The sequence below is a fragment of the Propithecus coquereli genome, unplaced genomic scaffold, assembly GCF_000956105.1.
Source record: "Propithecus coquereli isolate 6110/MARCELLA unplaced genomic scaffold, Pcoq_1.0 Scaffold270, whole genome shotgun sequence".
Classification (NCBI taxonomy): domain Eukaryota; kingdom Metazoa; phylum Chordata; class Mammalia; order Primates; family Indriidae; genus Propithecus; species Propithecus coquereli.
In genome coordinates, this window is record NW_012148286.1 from 1,848,369 (window position 1) to 1,867,609 (window position 19,241).

The window sequence follows — 19,241 nt, forward strand, 5'->3', positions numbered from 1 at the left end:
ATCTAGCAGAATACTGCTATTACACAAGAAAAACTTAAAGCATTGTAACTTGTTTAATAATAGTTAGAAATTATCTTTAAAATAAAGACAGCTCTGATTGAAAATACAAATATTTACATTTATTACACTCAAGCTATCTAAGCAATTGGGTGGAAAAAGCTGTTTCAACATAATCCCAGCATAAAGGATATGGAACACAAACCTAAATATGCCTAGGATCATTATTGTATATATTCATAGTCAATGAAAATAACGTGTAACTCTGATCTTATTAAATATATCAGACTTACTCTGCGCAGGGCATTTTGAAAATCATTTGCCAGTTCTAGAGTAGTAATAATAAATACTCCAAGAACCAAAAGTCCCCCCGGTAACATTCTGGATACCTAAAAATAGAAATAAAGTGTTAGCTAATAAAAGCATTTGGCATTATATGCATTCTTTTCTGCTTGAGTCTGCTTGAGTGCTTAAATATCCTCCTAGAGTGTCCTTAGATTTTTAACTTAAAACTACTTTACAAATAAAACCATCTGATAACAACATCCTTTAGCTACATCAATAAATAAACCCCTTTCTCATAAGAACAAAGACTAAAACACCTTCTAAAATTTTTTCAATGGGTTCCCACTACCAGCTAAATAAAATACAAGTCTTATCTTAGACTGGTATATCAGACTTTCTAGAATCTGGTCAATCTGACATTCAGAGCCTCATTTGACACTACTTTCTCTGAAATAAAGTATCAGCCAAAATCTACTCACTGTTATCCACACATACTCCTAGGCTTTCTAACTCTATGCCTTTACTCAGGCTGTTTCCTTAGCCTGAACTGACTTTCTCTTATGTTTTTACACATCTGACCTCTACTGGATACTTCAAAGTCAGCTTAAGGAAGCTGCCTTCCCTGATCCTTTGATCTCTGAGCTCCCATAGGACTTCGGTGTAGTTTTCCCATGGACCTTATACACAACCTTGTATTTTTATAGATGACTTTTTTTCTACTGTCTATACTCAGAGAGCAGAGTTCTTTGGTTAGCTTCTGTTTACTTAATGTATAAGCAAACAATCACAAAGTTTAGTCTTAGAAAATTAGACACCAGAGTCTAATCCCTAATGTATTTTATTTGCATTATGTCTGCTTGTGGTTCCCTCTGGTTTTATAAATTCTATTTATTATAGTAACACAAATTTGACAAGATTTTCATATTTAGCACAGGAAACCTGCATACCTTTTTAAAATCACCAACACATAAAATCATTTCTTTCTAGAAGGAAAAAGGTTAATCTAAATTACTGTATAAATTCATTTATTCTTTCTGTGTGTGTGTATATACATATATATATATATATATACAATATAACATTTTATAGGAGACCAAAAGCAAAATTAAATAGGAAGTTATTTATAAGCCACTGGGAATTTAACTTTAAAATATTTAATATTTACTTTAGAAGACAGTTGCTATAGTTTGGATGTTTGTCTCCCTAAACCTCATGTTGAAATTTGATCCCCAATGTTGGATCAAACACAGCATAATACGTGTTTGGGTCACGCGGATGGATCCCTCATGAATAGATTAATGCCCTCCCTTAGGGAGAAGGATAAGTGAGTTCTCACTGTTATTAGTTCCTGTATGAAAGTTGGTTGGTAAAAAAGTGCCTGGCACCCTCTTCCCTGGCTCTTGCTTCTCTCACCATCTGATCGCTGCACATGCTGCCACAGTGGAAGCAGCCTGAGGCTTTGACCAGATGCCCAATCTTCCAGCCAGCAGAATCAAAAGCCAAATTAACCTTCTGTTCTTTATAAACTAGGTATTCCTTTATAGGTCTCAGGTATTCCTTTATAGCAATACAAAGACAATAATATTAAATATTTCTTGAATTTTTTTTATAACTACATACTGCCCCCATCATAAACACAAATACATGTCTATGTGTATACACAGAGAAACATGTTTGTATATTTAAAAGATTTAAAGTCGATTGGAGAAAGAAATAATTGTATTTTTATCTTACTCTAACACTCTTTATTAGATGGTATAATTCATTCAATCAATACTTTTAAGTGGATTAATTTATTCAACATTCCATCTCACCCACTCTAAATTTGTTTCCTCCTTATATAATGGCAACACTATCCTCCTAGATACCCAGGCTAAAAATCCCATTCATCTTTAGATATCCTTTCCCTATGTCTCTTTACTCCCAATCTACTTGATCACCAAATCTTCTTCATTATAGCTCATTCTTGGCAATGAAGTTCTAGCCCAATGTATTAGTTTTATTCATGCATTCATTTATCCAGCATTTTTGAGTTCCCATTATAAACCACTAAAATACTGTGCTGGACACTCAGGATATAGCTATAAACAAAACAGATGTGACTCTTGATCTCACAAAGTTCAGAGTATAGGTTAGACTGACATCATCCTCTTTTGGACCATCGCTGTAACTATGTTGTTTGTTCTGTCTCCAGTCTGCCTACCCTCCATTTACATGGTACCAAAGTATTAAAGTCACATTCTAAATTATTGGCAAATCATTCACCTTAACCCCCTCTCAAAATAAGAAGCTCTGAAAGTCTGCCATGGAGCTACTGTCTATCAGAGTCTAGCAACAAATATAAAGTATAATCATGGATGAAACAGAGTAGAAAACACTACTACTTTTGATGTACTCTACGAGTTTTGAAAACTTAAGAATGAGTACTCTTAAATATTAGTCAAGTAACTCGAGAAGAAAGTGCTTGTTTTTTTTTTGTTAGTCAAATAAACACAAACTTAACTATATGAAGAAACAAATAAGATGACCTGGTTAGCATGTTCTGTGGCCCATTCTTCATCCAAGTTATCCAACTTAGCTTTGGGATGTTTGAGGTTCTCATTTAGTTCCTCTTTGGGTGGCGTTCTAGTGGCAAGAATCACATAATCCTTTTGTGAAGAGCACTTCAAAAACAAATTATAGAAGCTTATCAGAGTGATATCTGATTGAGGAACCAGATGTCTTAGCTCTTACAACATGTAAAAATTGAGTAATATTTGTAGCAGGTTAAACTGTTAATATTCATAGTATTAATAGCCTCTGCAGGGAAACTAATTTCCAAGAAGAGCCTCATACTTCCCTTACATGTTATCTTTTAATGTATTTAATATCAGCTTCTTATGTATTTGGACATCCCAAATGTGAATCATACAGTGGTCCTTAAAAATGGTTTACTGGATGAGTGAATGATCTGCATTAACTAAAAGGTATACGCTTAGTCCATTTTCTAGCTGTTATAATTATTTTCTAAATAATTTGAACAGATTGGATGTTTAGCAAATATAAAATTTCAGTAAGATAAAGCAACAAATGACCTTGTGTACCTTACTTTAATTGAAATGATGATAGTGGGAAGCCTGCACATATGTGTCCACCAAATAACAAAGGGGATTTGGGACACATATTATAATTTAAAGAGATACCTGATTCTATGTTCTTCAGTTTTAATAGCAATTAAATGGTAATCAAAGGTGGAAGATCTAAAGATAAACTTAGGGAACATTTAAAAGCTCAGTTTCACTACAGTGAAAGTTTCCTATAAAAAGACTGAAAATAAGGCTAATAATGCAAGTTAGCACAGTGTCATCCTCACACATGACCCGAAACTCCCATCATTAGCACCATCTTAGGATAGAAAATAAAGAAAGAGTAATTATTTCTACAAAAGTTGTTTCCAGAAAGCTACATTCAAATGTACATACAGAAAAAGAACGTAGATCCTGGTTAAAAAGGCTTCTCTTTTTTCATAAAATGTACAACATAACTTTGAAAAGATAAAGAAACTGACACCCGAGAGTAGGAAGCAGGCAAGCTTGAGGGGAAGGAGAGAAAGGTGATGAACTCTGGAATAAAAAAGAAGAAACAAGCATGTAGAATACTGAAAGAAATGAAAAGACAGCATGAAGACAGACTGGAAGGAAGGCCCTAAATTGTGAGTGACTTATCTGTAAGACGGAGGTTTTGCTGAGCTCTAGAAATAGCCTATATCTAGTAAGACAAGTTTGAAAGAGGGTCTTTGTCCCTGACCTTTTATGTCCAATGATCACAACTCTAAGACTCTTCTTCCTTAAATTTTGAAAATAAAGGAAAGGGAAAAACTTTAAATAAAAAGTTGCTAACAAAGAGAGCCCCAGGTTAGATGCAAAGTAACCTGAATCAAAAGTTCACGTGATTGCCAAGACAGACAATCGGGCTGTCTAATGAGAGGTCTCACAGGGTAGTAGTACCTGGGTGAACAGTGTAGATTTGCCCTCTGTCTTGCAAACTGAGAAATCTGATCTGTAAAAATCCTGAAAACGAACCTGTCTCTCAGGACTAGACTGACATTAGCTAAGCTCTTTCAGAATGATACAGAAAACTGGAATGCCATGAAGGAATCTGAACAGGAGTCCTCTGTGCTGTGCATTCTTGATACGTAGATAACACAGGGCATCAAATTAGAAAAGAAAGTAGCTTGCAAATAGAGAAAGATTGAGAATACGGAAAGTTAATTATGCAATTTGAAGATTCTAAGACATCAGGCGAAGATAGTCAAAAAGCAAATTGTCACAGTGAGAGCTTTATTTGCTACTAGGCCTCAAAATCAACTTCTTGGGCCACAGTGCATTCTCCCCTTAGTGTTTGGATAGATGTAGCCAGTTTGCCTGCGAGACTCTCCTTTTTCTTTTTTTTTTTGCTTTGTATTGCTGACCAGTCGTCCTGATGATTGACACATTCTTCTTTCAATTATAATAAATCAGTGGCTGCTTATGCTTTTTCCTAAGTGTCCAAATCTCTGTTCCATTTTATGTATTTTTAAGACTTAACTCTATGAGGAAAATAGAATTTGTCTAATTTCCAAATTTCCCCTAATCCCTTTCTCTCCTCCTTTCTAATGAACCAACTTAAAAGAAAAATTTCAATAATAATGGGTCCTGTAGCATCTAAAAAAAATATGACCACTCTCGTCACAAGTCTGAAATAAGACAAATTAGAATGGGAATAAAATTATCAAAAGCTTCTTTCATAAAGAATTAGATAACCAGAAAGTAATAAAGATTAGAAGAGAGTACAAAATACTTTGGAAAGACAACAAAATGTAAATCATCTGGTCAATGAAAATTCTAATTCTAGCGTTTCTACATGGTCAAAAGGGAACGTGTTCTGACTTGAGAAAACCTGGACTAGGTTTGTCCTACTTCTCCACATACTGCCTCAACAATTCATATTAAATTTATTTCTTCTACATCCCATCCTTATATCTCCCAAACTTGAGTTTATTGTTAAATAATATCCTTTAACTTTAAATAAACAGGTCATTTGTTTTATCAATAAATTCATAATAAAAGATACATACCTGTCCTATTAAAAGGCCAGAGACAAAAGCCTTTCCTTGGAGATTGATGTTTGAAAGATACTGGCCAACAGTCTCTTCCACAATGTAGGTTCTTCCCATTATTGATAACTAATTCAATCTCCTAAATTATAAGAAAAAAATAAATAGCATTTTTAGGTTAAATATAATTTATAATGTTTTTATCATGGGGGTAGTATAGGGAGAGAAGTGGTACTATCCCGATACTACCCCGTGCCTTGCAGTGATTGCTTATTAAATAGAGTATTCTTTCTTGCAAAGTTCAAATATAGAATTCTTTTCAACACAGTGCTTCAGGAAACAACTACCAATCAACCACAGTTGACAGAAGAGATCAAACCTATTTCTCATATCTGGTATAAGGGAAAGGACACTAAACTTGGAGTTATCAACACACCTGATTTCTTATTTTAGATCTTCTCCTTAGTTGCATTTTCTTTGATAATCTATTGCTAAGCTTCAGTGTTCTCATTTCTAAAATAGAAAAGATGGATTTCTGAATAGCTCATTGAGAGGGAGAAGAATCAAATTCATTTACTCAATAAACATATACTGAAGAACTACTATTTGCTAGAAACTGTGCCAGGTGGGCTAACACAAAGATGAATAACACCTGATCTTTCCCTTGAACAACACCTAATACAGTAAGAGTTACGTAAACAGATAAATAACAATGTAATAACATTTCTATAGCTTCTATTTGGTACAAGACATTATTCTAAGTACTTTACATGTAACATTTAATAGTCACAAACACACCATGAGGTAGGTACTATTACTGTAATTTTCATTTTACAGATGAAGAAAATGAAATGAAAAAGATTAATTAAATAACTTGCCCAAGTGACAAAGCTGATAAGTGGCAAAGATGAGATTTAAACTTAGACAGTCTGGCTCTAAAATCCATGTTCTTTAATACTACATTCATACTGAGGAATCATAACCAGTCTCTCAATTAAGTCATTACTAAGGATAGTTTCTATTCTGCTCTGTCTCCAGTTTGTGGATGGAAACCAGTATATTCATTCCCCCTACTGGCTTATGCTCCTCTGATTTGAGTTTCTGTGGCTTAAAACCAAAGATACTGAATAAAAAAGTTAGTCAATAATGAATGATCAAAGGGCTCACATTCAGTGCAGAAGATGAAAACGTACAGAGATGATATTCAAAAAGCCTATAAAATAGATACAAACAGAGACTGTAGGAACATAGTTGGTTGCAGCATTTTGAATACTGCAACTTAGAGATATTTAATAATAGTAATTTGGGTTTTGTAAAGAATTTGAATCTTATTCAATACCACAGAGTTAAGGCTACAGATATGCTGGTATGGTATATCTGACACCAGTAAAGTAAACTCCAGTCACAAGGAAGTTTTGCATTACTCTAAAATTAAAGCTCAGAAAATGTGTTCAAGTTTGAAATGACCTATTGGATGCTGTTTTGTTACTGTTTCAAAAAACCTGTTCAGTTTTGTCTCAAAATGCATTAATTTCTTCCTGTCTCTTTTCTGACAACAGTGAAAAGTGAATCAGGTTTGAATACCATTTTTTAAAGACTAAGTCTAGAACTCCCTGTGCAAATCACTGATGCCTCTAGTTAACGGCTGTCAACTTTTAGTAATGCCTTAAGGTAGTGCTCCCCAACTTTTTTGGCACCAGGGAAAGACAATTTTTTCATGGAAGACAATTTTTCCATGGACCAGGGCAGGGGAGATAGTTTCGGAATGATTCAAGTGCATTACATTTATTGTGCACTTCATTTCTATTAGTATTACATTGTCACTTGCCACATAGGGTTTTGATATGAGTCGGCCAGCAATTGATTTATTATGGTCTCTGTGCAGTCTAACCTCTCTGCTAATTATAATTTGTATTTGCAGCTGCTCCCCAAACACTAGCATCACTGCCTTAGCTCCACCTCAGATCATCAGGCATTAGATACTTACAATGAGCATGCAACCTAGACCCCTCACATGCACAGTTTACAGTAGGGTTCACATTCCTATGAGAATCTAATGCTGCCACTGATCTGATAGGAGGCAGAGCTCAGTGATGCAAGCGATGGGGAGTGGCGGTTAAATACAGATGAAACTTGGGCTGTAAATACAGATGAAGCTTCGCTAGCTAGTCCACTGCTCACCTTCCGCTGTGTGGCCCATTCCTAACAGGCCAGGGACCGTTTCAGTCCTCCACCTGGGGATGGGGACTGTAACCTTAAGGTACGTAGTTCTATATATTTATTTCGTCATGTTATTCTATTCCTTTTCCTTCTGCCCTAATAATTCTTAATTCTTGCAAGAAATAACAAGCAACTCCAAACTTATATTTAATCTTCTAACCTTATTTCCCCAGTATCACCTACCAGCCAAATTAATATGTAAGAAATTGAATGCAATAGGGAGATGAAAATCTATTTGATTATGAAACCTGGATGAATGTCAGATAAATTTTTCTTTAGAGCTCTTTCAAAATTTTTAAATGTAGTCAACCATATTTTATAAAAGACACTACTAAAAATGTATACAGTCAGCTCTCTGTATCTGTGTTTTCTGTATCTGTCGATTGAACCAACCCTGGACTCAAACTATTCAGAAAAAAAATGATGGTTCCGGCCCGGCGCGGTGGCTCACGCCTGTAATCCTAGCTCTCTGGGAGGCCGAGGCAGGCGGATCGTTTGAGCTCAGGAGTTCGAAACCAGCCTGAGCAAGAGCGAGACCCCGTCTCTACTAAAAATAGAAAGAAATTAATTGGACAACTAAAAATCCAGAAAAAATTAGCCGGGCATGGTGGCGCATGCCTGTAGTCCCAGCTACTCGGGAGGCTGAGGCAGGAGGATCGCTTGAGCCCAGGAGTTTGAGGTTGCTATGAGCGAGGATGACACCACGGCACTCTAGCCTGGGCAACACAGTGAGACTCTGTCTCAAAAAAAAAAAAAAAAAATGATGGTTCTATCTGTACTGAACATGTATAGACTTTTTTTCATGTCATTATTCCCTAAATAATACAGTATAACAACTATTTACACAGTATTTACATTCTATTAGATATATGTAGAGATGATTTAAAGAATACAGGAGTATGAGTGTAGGTTATATGCAAATACTACACCATTTTATATAACAGACTTGAGCATCCACAGATTTTGGTATCCTTGGGAGACCCTGGAACAAACTCCCCATGGATACCAAGGGACAACTGTATCTTGCCTTACACAGTTACAATTTTCCCAAAATGTTGTGCATCAGCCAAAGTTTCTGTGGTCTAAGCACTGTGACCTAAGACAACTCAACCTCCCTGGACTCTGGTTTCCTAATCCACTAACTAAAGAATTTGGATCCTCACAGATCTGAAAACCTATCCAATTTTAGGGTTCTGTGACTCTCAGTACAAAATATCTGCACTTCCCAAATGATAGATCAACAGTATGATAATACTGTGCGCCTAGGACATAGCACAGTACTTCACATTCCAGCAACCTTAAAGTGCTTATTTATAAAATATTTTTGAGGAAAAAATCAACCTTAAGCTCATTACTAATTTACTTTCATTATCACGAAATATCATAAGATGCTTCTGTTTATATTTCTTAGATGGCTTCAGAACAACAGATTCAAAAGTATGAACTAGAGAAAAAAAGAATAAATTTCACGTGAGAACTAAATCACCAATTCACAGAAAGCCCACGACTGTGGGAACTGCAAAGAGGACGACATTAGGAATGCTTTATTTACAATAAATTCTTTCAGAAAAGTAACCAAACATGAAGTAATGATAAATTGAGCTTAGAAATTACAGAATTATGATTTGGAAACAAGCAATTCTGTTATGGTGGCAGGGTGGGAAGCGGCTTTTAAGAATGTGTTTAAAAACTTTAGTTACAACGGTTTTCAAGTTTAAAACATCAACATGATGTTAGGTAACACTTCCTGCAATGAAACATTAAAACATAGGCTACACTCAAACTCTCGGTTTCTTTTAACCCTCTTCCTGAAAAATTAACCGGGATACTTAAATTCCTTCTAAATCACTCAGGATCCTCCCTCCCCCACGCCCCAAAGCCCGTTTCGCATAAGGTAAATTTGTCAAAGGTGTGTACCAGAGTGACAATCCATATGTTTCCTGCACTCTGTCCCTTTCTTTCTCCCTTAAAAAGGGAGCTCTGTGTCACAGAGTGCACATACACACGTATTACATCCTTAGGCTGTCTTACCTGCTTTCAGAATGTGCACTCGTGGCAGAAAAATCCGTCAAACTGTCCTCTGGAGATGGAGGGTTAAGGTGCAAGTACCAGCCTCTAGGAGCTAGATTACCCTCCGGTCCCAATTCCACAGCCAATGATTTCATCAGAACGCGACCGACTTCCCACTCCAACACCGGGTCTCAAGAGTCAGGTGGCGCAGATTGATGACGCAAACTGCCCACCCTCCCTTCCCTGCAGAGCCACAGCCAAAGCGACTGCGGTCGCCACCCCGCCCCCTTCCGGGCGCCATTGAGAGCGTGGCGGTAGCCCAAGGCCTACCGTCCAGCCCTGCCGGGACCGATGCCCTCTAGTGGCTCAGTGTCCAGAAGCCGCCAAAAAGGACGACCCATGGCATCCCGGGGCTTTGACGGTAAGGACGCCCGGCTCTTCAAGAAGGGACGTGGGTTGACGAGTATGTATGTGGCGCCACCGCGCGGACAGTAGTCACGCGGCTGAGCGAGGAGAGCCGGGGGGCGGGGAGAAGGGAGGAAGCGCAGTGGGCGGTGTGGATTGGGTTTACGGAAGGGAAAGAGAAAAACACTACGTTTCCCAGAGCCCTGCGAGGCCCGAAGTGGGTGGAGCGGGGAGCCGGAAATTGGGGTACACAACAGACTCAGAGGCAGCCTCTGAACTCGGATTCCCAGGTTGCACAGCTCCCGGCAGCTGCGTGCGCGGTCTGGGCGCGGGCGGTGTTGGGCCGCCAGTGCTGCCGCTAAGGCTGGACTCGATTTCCCAGGGTACCGCCGCGGGAGTCTCCGGCGGGCAGGCGCGCGCGAGCCACCGAGCGAGGCGGCCGACGCGGCGTCCCAGGCTTCTGGGTCCTCTTGGTCTTCGCCTTTCTTCACGGCTTCTACTCCGTCGGCCACTGCCACCGTGGGCCCCGGCCCGACCGACATGGCGGCGGTGTTGCAGCAAGTCCTGGAGCGCACGGAGCTCAATAAGCTGCCTAAGTCTGTGCAGAACAAACTTGAGAAGTTCCTTGCTGATCAGCAATCCGAGATCGATGGCCTGAAGGGGCGGCACGAGAAATTTAAGGTGGAGAGCGGTAAGTGAGTCGGTCTTCCAGCCCTTGGTTTTGGGCTCGTCTCCGGAGCTGCGTTTGATCTTCCCCCTCGCAAGCTCGCACTCTGTGTAGCACCACTTCCTGGACTCCTCTGGCATCCTAGGCCTTCTCTTTTCCACTCCCCACAGTGTGATAAGAAGAAGCCTTTTCACAAAACGTTAGAATCCACGTTTGTTTCAGTTTTCTTTGTAATGAGGGTGCTCTCATATAGGGACGCTTAACTTTGTCCAACAAACAGGAGTTTGGGTCTTTTTACACCGGACTTGCGAAATTCTGCGACCCCTTGCTCTCTAAGCCTAGGGTACCTTATCTGCATGCATAATTGCACTTTAAATGATAGTGATTTCCATCCTGTTTCCTTGTCACCTGCATTCATAGGCCTTTGCCCAATTGACCACTTTGTGCACTTGTTCAGTTTGTCGGCCTGTGATCCCATAACGAACTAGATATTGACAAAAATGAACATTAGGTACCTAAGACAGCGCTGGAAACACAGTGAATGTGCAGTAAATAGGTTTAAAATATCGATTTTTCTCTAAAAGTTGGAATTTGGTAGCAAATATATTAAGATCTGCTTATAATTAGCGAAAGTGGGCCTTCAAATAAGAAAGTTATCAGTAATAGTGGCTGGAACATCCTTGGGAAAAGATTAAGACTAGTAATTACCATCAGCAAAATACAACTTCCTCTTGTGTTTGGTTTACCATTTGTTTGGGAAAATTAGTAACTGTTTTTTGCTAAATTGACTGGAAACAATAAATTTTCACTTCAAAAATGTAATTATCAAGCAGAATTGATTGTGAAAATTAGTTCTGTGAATTCACAGGTAAGTATAGAACACTGCATTCTATTCATTAATTTACATAATAAATATTGAGCGTCTTCTGTGTGCCTGATACTGTGCTGAACAAGACAGACTTAATTCCTACCCTCGGGAAGTTTACACACTTTTACATAAATTTAGTAATTTTATACTTTCAGATATTATTTTGGCTACTTTAAAACAAGCCTTTTAAAGCAAAGCAGTTTTTAATCTAAACAATTTTTTTCTCCATTTAATAAATACTTATTTTTAGTCTGCTTAATGCTGAGCTGTCTACTGATGTCTAAGGTAAGGAATAAGATAAATAAGACATGTTGCCTGTCTTGAAAAAAATTCATTTGTAAAACCCTTTTAGACCTATTTTCTTTTGTCATGTTAGTCATTTGGAAGATAAGTCCTTCTCAGTGCTCAACCTAATTATCTTTACTCAGATTCTCTTATTGGGAGTGCAATTCCAATACTATATCTTAAATTTTAAAATCCAAGTTATTAGAAGTAAATAGCAGTATTGACAATGTGTGTACATGTGTGTTTTAGTTTATTGTTATTATTTTTTTGCTTGTCTTTTGTAGAACAACAGTACTTTGAGATAGAAAAGAGGCTATCCCACAGTCAGGAGAGACTTGTGAATGAAACGCGAGAATGCCAAAGCTTACGAGTTGAGCTAGAGAAACTCAGTAAGTATTTGATCACTTCTTTATAAGTATTCTTGGAGTGTTGAGATTTTCAGACACTCCTTTGTATGCTTTGGAAACATTTGGTTACTATATACGAAAATACTGATTAAACGTCATTGTTTTTGTTTATGGTAATATTTTGAATTTTTCACTCCAGGGTAAACACTTTGTAAGAACACATGGCTTAATGGTCAGGAGACACAGGTTCTAATTTTGAGTTGCTATTAAAAGAAGTTTTGCCATGTGTAAATCATAATATGTGTGATTGTTTATAAAATGGTTAGACCTGTGTGTCCATCTGCTTACACAGCTTTACATATCAAATGATATTTTTGAAAGCCTTTTGAAGAGACTAAAGCATTCTGCTACTGAAGAAGTAATTTAAAGAGAATGACTTAATTATTTTTATGGTAAAGAATTAAAGCCTGTTGATTTCATTTATATGTTAACTCTCTTTATTCTGTTTTAAATTTTATAAATATCTATGAATCTCAGGATATTTCCTCTTTAAGACCTAGTTCCTGAGAAAGGTGGATAACTAATTTCCATCTTAGATTTTCTACATTGTTAAATCTTAGATGCTACACAAGATCTTAGTTAAAGACCCTGACATTTCTTACAAGAATGATGTGTCTTGTGCTTTGCTTGTGATTAAAGAAAGCTAACGTCAGGAAAGATCTTACAGACTAACGGCTTAATTCAGTGATATTAAATATAGTTCAATTTTAATTTGATGGAGAAGGAACACGGGAAGCTCACAGTCAAAGGAATCATTAAAATTTTCAACTTTCTCTCTTACTGGATCCATGCCCATCAGCTGTTTGGTTTATAACTTTTTTCAGCTACTTTTGGCACTGTCATGTTTAAAACACGATGTATATGAATGATGATATGTATACATGTGTGATGGAACAGAAATAGTTAGATCTTGTTCGTTATTTACATAGTTTTCCCTTGGCATAATAAAAAAATCTGTTCAGCAGTGGTGCTGAGGAATTTCAGAAAAACGCCTGTGATTATAACTACTTTCATGAGATCTGGGAGAGGGAGAAGATAAGGCTAACCCTAGATAAACATCAGATACCTTCCTGGGGTATACAGTTACCCCAATCTTAAATAGATTGGAATTAGTTATAATGTATTTGGTCATTAAATTGCCAGCACATAAGATAAATGCATTTTAGTGGAATAAAGTTTCAAAAAGTATATTCTTTCTAGTTATCTGCATCTGTTTGAAAGAGAAACTATGTATAAAGCAAGATAGCCCATTTTGAGTGGAGATCAAGGAATTGATAATTGAGTATCAAGCATACTTTTCTCATCCACATTAAAGGCTCTGTTTAGAGTGATGAACAAGTGGAATTGCAAATATCCATTGCTGTAATTTGTTACATGTACATTTTATGTAATTTAAATGTTATTTTCTCTCTTAATCCTGTCTTTTTAGTTCACTTTTCTTATTTCTAAATACAATCCACTGTTTTTTATGATATATGTTGATTTAGAAGATATCATTGAAAAATAAGGAAATTGCACATACTTTTTCCTATAAATGTTGGCCAGAATTCTTGTGCTTGATTTTGGAGACAGGATAGCATATTTGAAATTTTGGTCTGGAATACAGTAAATTTGGAATGTCTTCATAACTTTGGAATCTGATGTACAATTCAGTCTTTCTGGGCTTCAGTTTCCCTCATTCTTAAAATGTGCAAGGGTGACAGTTGGATAAAAACACTTATTGCAAGTTGTAAGCTAACATGTGTATGTTCAAAAAATTCATTTTATCCAGACAGTCAGCTGAAGGCACTAACTGAGAAAAACAAAGAACTCGAAATTGCTCAAGATCACAATATTGCCATTCAGGTAAAAGTTACTTCTATAAATAAAGCTAAATTGTAAACATGATGCTTGAGGATATTTTGTATTCTGATTGTGTTTATCAGTTGTTTGTCAATGGGAAGATGAAACAAATACCCTATTAGGAAAAGCTACCAACAAAAACATGTATACATAAATTCCTTAATTAGATCTTTATATGTTTTATTGATTAGATATTCCTTTTACTCAGCAGAAACTATCTAGTGAATGCTTACTATAGTTAAGGCATTATTCCAAATATTGTAATACAGTTGGGGATTTGGTAATCATTTCCTTGGGGGAATGATAACAATAAAAAATTAAATATCATGAGGACTGCTGACCATTTTTTAAATGAAGTCATACCCAGTGACTCTTTAACCAGCTAGATTCTTGCTGTGCTTTTGTAAAATTTTAATTTGACTTGGGGTTAAAAGATAATTTCTTCAGATCTCTAAACGAAAGAAAAAATATTCTATTCCCAGAATCTGACTAGGAATGAAAAAGCCCCATAATATACCTAGAAATAACTACAAGAATATAAAAGATCTGTATCAAGAAAACTCAAATTCTTTACTGAAAACCTTACGAATACACTGTTATAGATGGAGATATAGCATTTCTCAGGATGGGAAGGTTTTCTGTAATAAATTAATGTATGTTGGTTATCTCGAAGTGAGAGAGATTGAAACTTGTTAAGGTAGGTCTAAAGGTGACTGAGGGGAAAAAGTGTTATGGCTAGGATAATTCTGAAAAAGAAGTATCAGCTTTAAAGTGCTTGCATAGTTACATATTAATATGTTTTTATAAAGCTATGGTTATTAAAATATTTCAGTGCTAATATAAGAACCAACATAGAGAATAGAAAACAGTATAGAAGTAAAAACCAATACAGAGGATCTTCACCTTTGAGGAAGGGAGCTGTCACAAAATCTTTATAAATCTGGTAAAAGCTGTGAATGTACAGCCTAGGAAAACAGCATTCACATAAAATTTTGAAGAAGAAAAAGTATGAGGCAGCTTAAAAATATTAGAATTTATTAAACATCTGAAAAAAGAAACTGAAAGCTTTTCCACTAAGATCCAGGATAAGGCAGGAAAGCCCACTCTCACCACTTCTATTCAGTATGGTACTGGAAGTACTAGCAAGAGCAGTCAGACAAGAAAAAGAAATAAAAGGCATCCAAATTGGAAAGGAAGAAATAAAATTATTTTATTCCTCTAGTTACAGATGACAAGATCCTATGTGTAGAAAACCCAAAGATTCCACAAAAAGAACTGTTAGAATAAATGAATTCAGTACATTTTCAGGGTACAAATTCAACATTCAAAAATCAGTAGCATTGCTATACAGAAATAATGACCTTGCTGAAAAAGAAATCAAGAAAATAATCTTGTTTACAACAGCAATAAAAAAAATAAAATACTTAGGAATAAATTTAACCAAGGAAGTGAAAGATTTGTACACTGAAAACTGTAAAACATTGATGAAACAAATTGAAGAAGCAAATAAATGGAAAGGTATCCCATGTTCATGGATCAGAAGAATTAATATTGTTAAAATGTTCATACTATCTAAAGCAATCCTATTAAAATTTCATTGGTATTCTTCACAGAAGTAGAAAAAAAAGCAATTTTAAAATTCCTATGGAATCAACAAAAAAACCCTGAATAACCAAAGCAACACTGACAAAAAAAATCAAAGTTAGAGGCATGACACTTCCTGATTTAAAATTATATTATAAAACTACAGTAATCAAAACAGTATGGTACTGGTATAAAAATAAAAACACAGTCCAATGGACTAGAGCCCAGAAATAACTCCAAACATATACAGTAAACTAATTTTAACAAGGGCACCAAGAGGACATGATGGGGAAAGGATCATCTCTTCAATAAATCATGTTAGGAGACTATATTTCCACACACAAAGGAATGAAATTGGACCCTTATCTTATTTACTTCATACACAAAAATCAACCCAAAATGAAAAAAAGAGTTGAGTGTAAGATATGAAACCATAAGGGAAAGAAGTCCTGGACATTGGCCTTGATAATGATTTTTTTAGATATCACACCAACAACTCAAGCTGTAAAAGTAAATAAATGGGACTACATCAAACTAAAAACCTGCACAACAATTGAGACAATCAACAAAATGAAAAGTGAACCTAAGAATGGGAGAAGATTTGCAAACCACATATTTAAGAAGAGATTAATATCCAAGATATATAAAGAACATGTAGAACTCAGTAGCAGAAAAACAACCCTATTAGAAAATGGGCAAAGGACCTGAACAGGCATATCTCCAAACAAGATATAAAAATGGCCAAGAGATATGTGAAAAGGTGCTCAGCATCACTAATCATCAGGGAAGTGCAAATGAAAGCCACAATGAGATAACACCTCACACCCTATTAGGATGGCTATTAAAAAGAGATAAATGTTGATGAGGGTGTGGAGAAGAGGAAACCCTTGTACACTGTTGGTGGGAGTGTAAATTGGTGCAGCCATTATGGAAAACAGTATGGAGGGTCCTAAAAAAATTAAAATTAAAACTACCATGTGACCCAGCAGTCCCTCTTCTAGATATATACCCAAAGGAAATGAAATCAACACCTCATCAAGATGCTTGTACTCCCATGTTCCTTGTATCACTCGTCACAATAGCCAAGATAAGAAAACAGCCTAACTATCTATTGATGGATGAATGGATAAAGAAAATGAGGGGGAGTGTGTGTGTGTGTATACATGTGTGTGTGTATACATGTGTTTATGTATATATATAAAACAATTGGATATTATTCAGCCTTGAAAAAGGAGATCCTGCTAGGTGTTATAACATAGAAAGACCTGTAGAACGTTATACTAAGTGAAATAAGCCAGACACAGAGAAATATAGCATGATCTCACTTTCATGTAGAATGTACAAAAAGGTCAAATATGCAAAGAGAATAGAACAGTGGTTGGCAGGGAGGAATGGGGTGATGCGAGTCAAAGGATACAAAGTGACAAGTACATAGGATAAACAAATCCAGAGATGTACAACATGAGGACTGTAGTTAATAAAATTGTATTAGGGATTTTTGTTAAGTAGATTTTAGCTGCTCTCGTTCCCAAAAAAATAACTGTGAGGTGATATGTTAATTTGCTTCACTGTGGTTACCATCGTTCTATATATATCCTGTAACATCATGTCATAAACCTTCAATATACACAATAACATTTTATTTAAAAAAATTTCTAAGCATAAAAACAGTATAAGAACTTATGACGGGAAAGAGTGATAGACTCAATCTAGTAGAAATATAAAAATCTCTGCATAAACTAAAAGGCCAATAAATGATTAAAAAGTATTTTTTCAGTAAAAATATGATAGTGTTTATGTCCCTAATACGTGACTACTTTCAAATTTTAAGGAAATCATTCAAGGGAGATAAGGGCAAAGGAAGTTTTTTTAAAAAATCAAAGAGGAAGCTATATAAATGGCCAATGGCAGTATGAAATGTTTCTCTGCTTGTAATCAGAAAAATGCAGATAAAACAACAATAAGGTAATTATTTTTCACACACCCCCATGTTAACATCTCTCTCTTTCTCACTGTATTTGAATAATCATTTCTGTCATGGGTGGCTTGCAATTAGTACTTATAATTCAAAGAAAAGCACGTAAACTGTCTTACTGCAAAGCAGTTTGACAAAATAAATATTATTTCAAGTAATTTCATTTCTAGGGATCTTTCTTAAGAAGTAATTTGAACTACAAATGCCATGATATTCCTCAGACTATATTTTGAAGGCAAATAATTAGAAGCACATTAAATGTCCTGTAAAGGCTTGTTGAAGCAATTAGGACACTTCCATGTAATACAAAGGGACTTGGGAAAAATTGTTATCAGCCTAGAAAAACTGTTTTAAAAATCCAAAGTATGAATAGAAATGTCGAGTAGTTTTAAACTTTTGGATGTATAAATTATGAGTGACAGAAAACCAATCATTTTTAAACTGCAGCTAATGTTAACTACAGTGACAATTCTATGTTCAATTTCCTGTATTGTTCAACTTGATTTTCTTAAATTTTTTCTTTATATGACAGAGCCAATTTACAAGAACAAAGGAAGAATTAGAAGCTGAGAAACGAGACTTAATTAGAACCAATGAGAGACTGTCTCAAGAACTTGAATATTTAACAGGTATGAAGAAGTGCTTTGGCTTTAACTCCATTCTTTCCCTTTTTTTTCGAATAGTGCTAGGAATTAATCCCCAATTTGTTTTTGCTGCTGATGTTTCTTTGGTGTGGCTCAGTATAGATAGAGTTCAGTGTGATATCCTGTTCTTTTTCTTACTCACTTATCTTTAAAGCATTATCAAGTGTTTAAAGAAGTGTCTGCAAAGTGCACAGATGAAAAACATGTCAAAGAAGTTATAATTTGGACCAAGTTTTGCATGCAAAGATTTTTACTCCAGTACTATTTATAATAACAAACTGGTAACAGTTGAAATGTTCAGTGTAAAGGCTGAATTACTGTTCTTCATTTTGTACAGACATCCTTGTTATCTGTAACGGTTTAATATAAGAAGCTGGAAGAAGAACCCGTATTTAAAAACAGGCTGAAGGAAGTTTAGGAGGCAGGAATATAAGATATGTAAAGATAGAATATAGTACATAGCACAGCTGATATATTCAGGTGAACTTGACTCTGAAGTAGTTAATGGTATAAAGTTCCCTTTGGTCCTTTTTTTATGGTTTTTGAAAATTTTTATTTCTATAAAACAAAGGAGAGAATTTTCAGATACTTATGTTGCTATACAATAATATTCAATTAGGTAAGTATACTTTTCCAGTCTCAGAAAAGAGTTACTTCAAAGTATTTGTTGATTATGTTGATTAGCTAGCAGTAATTAAAATTAGAAGAATTATTTTCATAAACACCTGGACATTTATGAAATATAAAAAACAAAAGGGCTGAGCACACTAGCTCGTGCCTGTAATCCTAGCACTTTGGGAGGCCAAGGCAGGAGGATCACTTGAGCCTAGAAGTTTGAGACCACCCTGAACAACAGTTTAGCGAGACCCCATCTCTACAAAGAGAAAATAAAAGTAATTAGCTGGGCGTGATGTCATTCATGCTCCTATAGTCCCAGCTACTAATACAGGATGCTGAAGCAGGAAGATCACCTGAGCC

At 35.9% G+C, this 19,241-nt stretch overlaps 2 protein-coding genes across 2 annotated transcripts in view; one reads left to right on the forward strand and one right to left on the reverse strand.

The window, feature by feature from the left end:
- Positions 1-9,806, reverse strand: part of LOC105813191 (chromosome unknown open reading frame, human C1orf27) — a 34,396-nt gene extending 24,590 nt beyond the window's left edge. The window contains exons 1-4 of the mRNA XM_012647833.1: positions 9,608-9,806; positions 5,378-5,498; positions 2,811-2,945; positions 291-386 (exon numbers count right to left, since the gene is read on the reverse strand). Of these exons, the coding sequence (XP_012503287.1) occupies positions 291-386; positions 2,811-2,945; positions 5,378-5,476 (330 nt within the window). The 5' untranslated portion in view covers positions 5,477-5,498; positions 9,608-9,806. The remainder of the gene's footprint in view (positions 1-290; positions 387-2,810; positions 2,946-5,377; positions 5,499-9,607) is intronic.
- Positions 9,807-9,834: 28 nt separating this feature from the next.
- The window catches only part of TPR (translocated promoter region, nuclear basket protein), a 63,837-nt gene continuing 54,430 nt past the window's right edge, over positions 9,835-19,241 (forward strand). Inside the window, exons 1-5 of the mRNA XM_012647834.1 lie at positions 9,835-10,007; positions 10,374-10,682; positions 12,096-12,200; positions 13,990-14,063; positions 18,152-18,248. Of these exons, the coding sequence (XP_012503288.1) occupies positions 9,938-10,007; positions 10,374-10,682; positions 12,096-12,200; positions 13,990-14,063; positions 18,152-18,248 (655 nt within the window). The 5' untranslated portion in view covers positions 9,835-9,937. The remainder of the gene's footprint in view (positions 10,008-10,373; positions 10,683-12,095; positions 12,201-13,989; positions 14,064-18,151; positions 18,249-19,241) is intronic.